At 44.1% G+C, this 10,062-nt stretch overlaps 1 protein-coding gene across 1 annotated transcript in view; it reads right to left on the minus strand.

Moving 5' to 3' along the window:
• Positions 1–7,544, minus strand: part of SYNPR (synaptoporin) — a 300,920-nt gene extending 293,376 nt beyond the window's left edge. Inside the window, exons 1-2 of the mRNA XM_057706221.1 lie at positions 7,527–7,544; positions 7,346–7,411 (exon numbers count right to left, since the gene is read on the minus strand). Coding sequence (XP_057562204.1) covers positions 7,346–7,411; positions 7,527–7,544 — 84 coding nt within the window. The remainder of the gene's footprint in view (positions 1–7,345; positions 7,412–7,526) is intronic.
• Between the last annotated feature and the right edge of the window lie 2,518 nt (positions 7,545–10,062).

Here is a 10,062-nt window from a genome sequence, read left to right on the forward strand (position 1 = left end):
AAAAAAAAAAAAAAAAAGTCACTAAAAAGTGTGTCCTGGGAGCCATCAGGAGGCTGTCTTCACCTAGAGGGACCTCCCTACTCAGAGAGACCCTCCCAAAAGAAGTGACATCTAAACTGACACCTGAAAAGACAAGAAGCATTTGACAGCTAAAAGGGGTTCAGTGAAAAGAGAGAATGTGTGTTCTAAGCACAGGAAAGGGCAGTGCAAAAGTTCATCAGCCCAGCAAGAAACCATCACCAGGCCCCCCATCTAATAAATAGGAAATGTGTACAGAGCAAGAAACAGGCTTTTAGTAAAAGAGCTAAACGTGGGGAAGGTGGTCTTCCTCCAAGTTTTTATGATGCAGTTTCAACAGGCAGCATGATTCTCTCTTGTGGGTTCCAAAGAGACTGGGGCAAAGGCTATAGGATGGAGAGTGGTTGAGAGGGCTCAGCCCTGCAGGGAGCAGAGATCACTTCACACCTCCACCTTCACCAATTATTTCATGATATCCAGAGTCACCCAGACTGGAAAATTGCTCCTTTATCACCACCATCATCATGATCACAATTATCTTTTACTTTTGCAGGACAATTTAGTAGTTCACAAAGTGTTCTGCAAGCTTGCTCTTACGTAAGATTTCCAAAACTATGAGAAGGTAGGCAAGGGGTATTGTCCCCAAATTTCAGTGAGGAAGTGAGGTTCTCACAGGATGGCTAAGCTAAAGGAACCAATGAGAATAATTACATATACAGTCAAGGTCAAAGACATGCCTGCAGAAGGTAAAGATTCAAAGGAAAGTCATGGTTCTGTAGATATATTCCTTAGAGGCTTTTAAAATTTTTTTATATTACCATAAGACTATTTTTCTTACCTGGATTAGGAAGACATGTGAATCCTCTGGGGAAAAGAGCACTAAGGGTGATGTTTCTGCTTGAGCATGAGTGCAGGGATCTTCTCCTATTTTTTATTTGTGTGGCTCCCAAGGGCCTACTGTACCTGGGTATTAGGGTGTGGTTTACACCTGGGAGAATTCAGTTGGATACACGTCACTTTTTCAAGAATTAGCAATGGCTATTTCAGAACAATCAGGAAAATTGCCTCCCCACACCGCAACAAAAAAATAAATCCTGAGAACTAAATTGCTGAAATTCTTGTATTAGACCTCTTCCTTTAGGTCCAACACTGGCCTCTCTGGAATGTTCCTTGAATGCAACTATTCCAAGAAGCAATTCTCTGGAGAGTCAAAACTGCTATGGTAAAAAAAAAAAAAATCCCTGGTAGCATGGTAAAAGGGGTGAGGGGCTTAAAAGAGGCACACGCAAGTGTGAATATAAATTTTCTAGGTCAGAATTTTGCCAAGACTCTAACTTGCAAGAGGTTGCCATAATGTTGTAAATTACTCTCCGGTAGATTTCTACTTCCTCTTTCTTCATCATTCCCAGAATCACTCAAATAGTTATTGTCACAATCATAATCATCACCACCTTCACAATCATTTGTTGAGCACTTTTTATCGCCCAGGCACTGTGCAAGGTGGTTTCTGTGACTTAGGTCATTGATGACCACCCTTTGAAGTAGCAACCATTGATATTGTCAGTCCCATTTTTTTTTTTTTTGACAAATTATTCAACCGTTTATCATACATAAGACTGCAAGACTATAATACAAAGGGGGGTTCTTTTTCATTTAACGTTACAATATACACAGCAAGTCCGGACCAGATCTTACAATCTGCACACAGGTATTTAACCTTTTCCATGCCGTTTATGTTTACAATGCACAGAAGTCCTGTAACCAAACCGTGTAGTAAAGCACACAAAACTGGACTGTAACATAACACAGTATGCAGAAGCACTGGATTTGATGACTTCCTTTATGTAAATAGCGGTTTAAAAACTGCTTTTGTTTTTTTTTTTGGTGCTTGCTAAGATGTGGCAACCAGCACAGAAAAAAATGACCTGACCCACGTGTCTTCACCTAATACTCCTCAACAGCAGTAACTACTGAATTCCAGTCCCATTTTATAGATGAGAAAAATGATACCTAATAAAGTTAAATAAATTGCCCAAGTCACCAAGCTAGTGAAAGAATAAAACTGGGATTCAAATCCATAAACAGTATTTTGTCTTTTTTTTTCTGTACTCGTGGGACCAAATACCAATTATCTCAATGAAACTCAGAAAAGCATGAAGGGACAAATCCATTAGCCCACTGAGGAGTTGCTCTTTTATGAAAAGTGTATGTATTGATTCATATTCCAGTTGCACATGATTTTTGTCACTAATTGAGAGGCTAGAAGTTATAATTAAATCCAAATTCATGTAGCTTTGAAATTACATCACACCCTCAAAGGCAGATTGCTGCTCATAATTTAAACAAGCTGTATGTTAGAACGCCTGTCTTGTGTGTGCTTAGAAAAAAACAGTTGTCTGACTCATGCACAGGTATTTTTAAGAAAATAGAAAAAAAGACCCATAAAAGAAGATTAAATTATTGGTTTTATAATCAAATTTTTTTCCTACGTATTTTAAATGAAAAGATACTGATTTTTAATTTGAACCTACTCTATCTTGGTTAATTAATAACCAACAGAAAATAAAAGAATATCAAAGATAATTGATGTCTGTTGAGTTAGTCTCTAAATATAAACACTCCTTGGCATTTTCAGAAAAGACCTGAAATACACATCAGAGTGGGTGAGGTAAACACTGCAAAATAGGATAGCATCTGCCTTTTAATGTTTCTTTGAGAATTAAGGATAAGGGATGGCAGGTGCCTGCCACACTGAAGGAAGCAGAAGAGTGTAGCATTTAAGAGAATACAGTTTGGAGTGAGAATGCTCAAATCTTGGCTTTGCCGTTTTCTACAATTTTGTCCTTGATGAGTTATAAACATTCCTTGAATTCCATGGTGAAATGGGAATGTAAGCCATACAGATTCAATACATTCATACATCATCATGTACGGAAAGCAATGGAATATAATGCCTCTTCTGAAGCCTGCATGACAGAGGTAGCTACTGTACTTCTTAAGGGTTTAAAATGATAACTAATTATATTATATTATATTACATTACATTATAATATGCTTACTGTGTTATTATCAATAACATGATGAGAAATGCTACTGATGTCAAGCAAGCAGTAGGATGTCTGGAAAACATAGATCAGAATTTAGATTCAGGAATGAAGATTATGGAAGCAGATGCCTCCATTTAAGTCAAGGAGCTCTATACCTCGTACATCAGACATGCTGCATCTCTGGATTAGCTGGCCTCCTTCGGGAAGGCAGAAAAGAAAGGCAGAATGGAGATATGAGTCCAGGGGTTGTAGCAGAAACAGTATAGCCAAATGGGGGATGGATGTCAAAGAATAAGAATTAGAGGAATCAAGAAAGTTGCCCCAACAGTTGCCTCCGTCTAGAGGGACGGAGTCTGGACTGGCCAGTCCAGCAAATATCATTTGAGGGAGCTCAAGTCCCTCTGATGCCCTTACATGCGCACCAGTTCTAGTCCTAGACAATTTGGACCTGTTGGGGTCCCCACATTCCATTACACATAAATGCACAGTTGCAAATCCAGAGCCTTGTAAATAGTAGAGAGAAGAAAGAATGTATTAACAAAAATGTTTTAAAAGGAAAAGGAAAAAAAGCAGCCCAAAATTCTATTGGCAAAGAAATGAAGTAGCAAAATAAAAGTGATCAGTAGAAGGTAGGATGCTATACCAACTTAATAAGTTTGAGAAGTAAGGTAAATTCAATTAAAAAAAATTTTTTGCCATCTCTAAATGATGGTTTAAGGCATTTTTGTGGACCTATTTTATTATCGGGGAATAGATGAAACAGACCACCAGAGTCAGTGCTGTGTCCTGAATTGTGGTTTTGACCCAAAAGATAGTGAAAAGTCCTCTGACCTCATTTAACTAGAGATTAAGGATTTGGGAGTTTTGCCACAAGGTCTTTGAAATTGGCTAAAGCTTTTTCCATGAAGGCTTGACTTTTATATGTTCTTTAAACTTTAAATCTACTGTATCCAGGAGCCCTTCCTAAGCAAAGAACACATCAATAAAGTGCATTTTCCCCCCAAGGCAATAAATCTCAAAGTGGACAATGTTTTTAGAAGTAATTCTGCTTCGTATGGTCAATCCATAGGAAATCATTTTAAATATGAGGGTTTTTTTTAATTACTCATGTGCACAACTGTGGACAAGTGATGTGCCTGTGATTTTTCCTGCAAACCACAGCTTTCCTTTACCCTCTCCTCTCCCCACTGAACCTCGATTACACCCTTTGGGAAAAATATCAATTTTAACAGTTCAGAGGTATACATCTATGCTTATACAAATTACACACACACACATACACACATTCACACACAAAACTATATTTTCTGCTTTTAGTTTTACAAAAACACTATATGCTATACATTAGTCTGAAATCTGACTGAATACATTTTCCATGTGTTGATTAAAAGAAGGAAAACTGAAAACCGCTTTTTTCCATATAACAATTTCATCAAATACTAAGACTGAAACTCATTTTTTCTGTACTTAATAATTTTATCGAACACAATTACATACACTGACCTGACCTTCACAGCAATGCATAGTAATTCAACTCATCTTTTTAATGACAGTATAATATTTCAAAGCATGCATGAATCATACGTTAATGATTTTCCTGTCAATGGACTTACTAATTGTTTCCAGTTCTTTCCTCTACAAACGATGTTGCAGTAGATAGCCTTGAACAGAGATATTTACACATATTTTTACTTCTACAGGATAAATACTAAAAAATAAAAAGAACTGTAGTTCAAAGACTTTCAAGACTGCCAACTTCAAAGCTGTTCCCCCAAGAACAGGAGACATGGGGGTGTTTTAGTGCTCTGTCATGCTCAATTTACACTTTTTGCTGATCACTACTGTTTACCATGAAAGGCACCTGTGGGGAACACAGAAACAGAACAAATTTCCTGCCATGGAAGAGCTAGAGCTCTCTCTCGTCACTATCTCCCACAGAAAACAGAGACCTCGGAGAGGCTCTTCACGCACAGGACGCACAGGACGCACAGAAGAGTTACTTTCCTTTCTCCACTTTGATTAACTTTCTCAAACCGTCCATCTTCCTGCTCACATCTCTCGACCTTAGCTCTTTCAAAAGGCAGTGATCAGCGAACTTATCTGACATTTTAAGGTTTTACTGGTCCCTTATTCAGGTTCTCTCCCACAAATGAGAGGCTCATCACTGATTTATAAGCAAAATCCCTTCTTCCTTAGAGTCTTAAAGGCCCAGAAGAGAGAGAAGAAATCAACTATACATAAATTTTAAAAAATGTTTTAAATGTAATAAGTTCTCCCTTCCCCCACCCCCATCTCTCTCTCACACACACACCAAGAAAAAACAACTATAAGGCAGTGTGATAAGTTCTCATGAATGAATGAATGGATAAGATGTAATGGAAGCCCAAAGAGTGGGGTGAATCATTCAGTTTGGGGTGGAGGAAAGGGGAAGAAGCAAATATGAGAGAAATCTTCACTGAGGAGGTAATATTTAAGCTGAGGGTAAAAGACAAACATCTGTTCTCGGCTTGGGCTGTGAGGGCATTCCATACGGTATGAACAAGAATAACAAGAGCCTTAAGGTAAAAAAGTGCTTTGGAGTTTGGGGGGCTGCTTGTATAGCTTAGAGTGGTAGTCCTCTAACTTTAATGTGCATAAAAGTTATCCAGAGAGCTTGTTTAAAATGCAGGTTCCTGAGCACCCACCTTCCATAAATTTTTTTTTGATGTCTATAAATCTGCATTGAAGAAAATTCATCCAGGTTTACAACAGTTTGAAATATATTTGTAAAGGCTGTTTGGGGGGGTTAGTGTTGGGGGGGGGCATGAAATAAGATTGTACCAGGACTGAAGGGGATACAAACTAATATTTCAGGTGAATGACAGTGACAGTGGGAAAAGATAAGAGATTATGTCAGAAATGATGTCAGGTCTTTGAATTTTGTTTTGAGAGTCAATGGCTTGACAATGGAGCTTTTACACTGAGCAAAAAAATCACTCTTCCGCAGAGAATGTTTATTGCACGGCTGAATGAATGAATGTGGACAGAACTCTGAGAAAGTCAGCTGAAAGCTGCCCAGACTGTGAGTCCTGCTTGCTTTAACCTGGCTCTGAGGAAAACAGTTTTAGAACTGCTCTCCCCAAACCACTAGTTCAAGCCTTCCAAATGCTGTCCTGATGTGATGTCCAGTTGATATATTCGTGCATTTTTACGCAGGTTTACAAACAAGGCAAACGTGTTTACCCTGTAGATGATCCATGTAAGCACATACCACAGTCGTGTTGCCAAAGCCGGATACTGGCCCTTGGAGCTAAGATCTGGGAGGACAGAACATGCTCTTACATAATTTCCCAGCTAGTCAGTGATAGGGCCTGTGATTAATGCTACATGACGGGCTTTGAACTTTCTGTTCAGATAGGTTCGCTTGCCTTTCAGAGCTCCTAGCAAGAGAGAATGTGTGACCCGCAGATTTCACTGTGAATAACCATCATCCAAGCCAGAAACACTAACATTGCTCTGTGGCCCCGTGGGTAACTGTTTCTGCGGCTCACCCCCCTGCCAATAGATAAGTTGCCCTAGGATTACCAAGTTGTTTTTTAAGGGGACAGAACCGAAGAGTAATATAACTTCCTAAAGCCCAGTCGCTGAAGCAAGCTCCACAAAGAAGGCTGGGAGGTTCTAGAAGAAATCTGAAAAGCCCTCGAGAGCAGCCAGAGTAGAGAAACTCTGAGATGGGAGGAAGGAGTCCCGCTCTCGACGCCAGCATCTTTCACAGCCTCGCAGCTTCTCTCTCGCTAGAGCTCGGGCGGCGGAGCTGGGATCACAGTGCTTCCAGCATCCCGGGCGGGGCGGAGAGCTGCCCCCGTGCTCACCAACTTTCCCAGCTTGGCCAAGCCCTCCCCGCTACTCCGCTCAGCCCCGCATCCCTCCTCTCACTCCCTCACCCCCGCAATAATCCAGGTGAGCAGTCAGAGCCCAGCGGCAGCTCCTCCATCTGCTACCCTCCAGGTCTCCCCAGAAGGCTTCTTTCCCCAGCCCCTGCGCGCGTGCAAGCGCCGAGGTGAGATGCCACCTTGTCAAAGCGCCTCCAAAAATTCGTCCACGCTCCCGCCTCCAAGCCAGGTCCCTCCATCCTGTCCCCGCCATCCCGGAACGGCACCTGGGGAGTGGGGAGGATTGAAGGAAGCGGCTTTTGCATCCCAGGCTTGGAGCAGAACCGAGCAGACAGCACCCCACCCGACCTCTCCTCACCTGCCGGTTCACTGCCTGGGTCCCCTCCCCGCACACGCACCGCTACTCACCAATTCCAGGGCTCGCAGGAAGGCAAGGGGCTCCTTCAGCGCCCGGAAGGTGCCTGCTGAGGCCAGCTGTGGATCAAGGAGGCAGGAGAGAGAAAGAGACAACGTGAGGAAGGGGCTGGGGACGCGGCATCCGGAGCCCGGAGGTCCCGCGGCATCGCCCGCGCTGCCCAGTCGGTCTTACCTGGCTGACGGGGTCCATAGCTCGCCTCGCTCGGGCCTGTCACCCAGCGGTGTCTTTGAAAATGAAGTTCGAGGGCCACCACCGTCCTCGTCCTTAGGGCCAGAAGCCCCCTTTCGGAAAGAGCCGGAAGAGCGAGGCCGGGGAGAGCGGGGCGCCCGGCGCGGGCTCGCGGACGCTGGGCTCTGGAAGCCTGCGCGCGGGTGCGGCGAGCGCAGCGGGCGAGGGTGGGAGGGGCGGGCGGGGAGGGGAGCGGCGGCGGCGGCGCGGGAGGAGGGGGGAGGGGAGGGGGGGAGGGGGAGGGAGGGGGGCCCGCCCGGAGGCCCGGGGGAGGCTGCCATTGGCCAGCTGCGGGGTCCGGAGGGGAGAACCAGGAGGTGGGCGAGGCCCAACCGCGACCTTGGGGTCGGCGGCGCCGCGCGCGCCCGCGCTTTCAGGCTCCAGGGCAACTTTGGGGCAGCAGGTTTGCTGGGAGGCAGGATGGCACTCTCAGTAAGACGCTCCCCTGCCCGAGGACGGGGTTTCCAGGTGAGAGAGAGGCCACCCACACCTTACGTGGGGAGGTGTGTGCGTTCTGGTGACTTCTGCACACCAGCGAAAGACTCCTGACTTGGTCATTCCCCTGAAGCCTTCATGGAAGGTTCTCCATGTGGCCAAGAAGTGCCGGGTGCTGGGACACCGCAAGGAACAGGATGAACACTGCCCATTCCCTCAGGGCTAGGCAGAGGGTCAGGTCGGGGGAAGGGGGCTACGGGGGAGAGGGGAAACCAATGACTCATGACTGAAGATGTGGGACAGTGTGCCAGGCAGGTAGTCCCATGGCCACTGTGAGGTTAGGAGTGAATTATAATGCCCATTTTTTAAAGGAGAAAATAATAAAGTAGAAAATAGACTTCCTGAGGCTGAATTAGCCCACGTAACATAGCTCATAAGGGGCTAAACAGGGATTGGAATTTAAGTTCCTTTAAAACTCATGCTGTTTCTACTGCTATCTTTTGCCTAAGATACAACCGTCGTGACACTCCCCAAATCCATCATAAATAGGACTGAGTCCCCTCCACCCCAACTCATACTCTCTTCCCCCCTTAGTCCGCCAAGCTTGCCCCAAATAGTAAATAACAACAAAACAATTGAGTCTTTCTGTGAATCAGAAATTGTATTAAAGGCTTTATAAACATTACTTCATTAAATATTAAGAAAACTCCCATGGGTTGGTAGTACTATTATTCTCATTTTAGAGATGACGGATTTGAGGGTCATAGAAGGGGCGTGCAGAGAATGAAGCAGAGTTGAATTCAAAATAGAAAAGGAGGAGGAAGAGGAGTCTTCAGCACTCTTAGCCATTCTACCACGTAGTTGATATGTCCCCTTCCTTCTCACTCCCTTTGGACTGGATTCCATGTATGAAGTGGTCTCCCAGCAACACAGATAGCCCATCTGTTTACTACAAAGATTTGCCAAAAAGGTTTGGAGGTGGGGGGAGGTGGGGGGAGGGGAATAATTAATATTCAGGAGTTGGGGGAAAAGATGGAAAAGAATAGTTTGCAGTCTGAGAAGGGGAGGCAGCAGGCCAAAACTGGGTAAGAAAGAGCATCCAGCGTAGATACCCCCTGCCCAGGATTTTGTTGGAGAAAGACTAGAAAGTTAGTGAGTCAGAACTCCGAAGGGCTAGTTGCACCATCTGCAGCCAGCCAGTTTTGTTCCTACTGCTCTTCCTACATGCAGATAGAGTCTAAAACAATTAGAAACAAGTTGTTTCAAAAATAAGCCATTATGCAACTGCAAATACTTAGTGTGTATCCTGCAATTTTTGTATATGATTGTGTGTGCGAGGTTATTGAACTTCCTCAAGACAGGTTTTAAAAAATCTGTCGAATGGAGCCAACTACATCAATTTAGCTGGTTGTTATGAAGACTCAGAGAGATTTCGTAGATCACATACCTTGGGCAGAGTGGCACCTCCTAATCTCTCCATGTTTAGTTGAATTTCTGCCTGCTAACACTTCTATGGAAGCAAAGATGGAGGCTCAGAGGCCCACGTCAGAGGCGTGGTCGGCTGTGGCACTGTCTCGTCACTCTCTGCAGTGCCCCTCCACTATATACCCTTGCCCTTTAGAACTTAGGAGTTGCTCCGTTACTTGCTTTGGTCAGTGGCTGTGGGCTGAAGTGATGAATGAATTTCTGAGCAGATGTTTCAAGAGCCCCTTCATGATTTGCCGTCTTGTGAATTCCTTCTACCATGATAACACAATGTACAACATTACACAGAGGCTACTCGTTCAGCCTGGTTCTTGGCATAAGATTGATGTAGAGTAGAGCTGCAGCTGAACCTTGATAGACGTGGAGCTGAGCAAGAAATGAATTTGGAGTTGTAAGCGACTGAGGTGTTGAAGTCTGTTGTTGCTACAAATACAGCATCACCTAGGCTGATTGATACAGGAGTTCACACAGCTAGTAAGTAGCTGAACCAAGATTCCACCCTGTGTGACTTCACTGTCCTTGAATCCTTGCTCTTTCCATCGTAGTCAACTAGCTTATG

The sequence above is a fragment of the Hippopotamus amphibius genome, chromosome 13 (genome assembly GCF_030028045.1).
Source record: "Hippopotamus amphibius kiboko isolate mHipAmp2 chromosome 13, mHipAmp2.hap2, whole genome shotgun sequence".
Lineage (NCBI taxonomy): Eukaryota > Metazoa > Chordata > Mammalia > Artiodactyla > Hippopotamidae > Hippopotamus > Hippopotamus amphibius.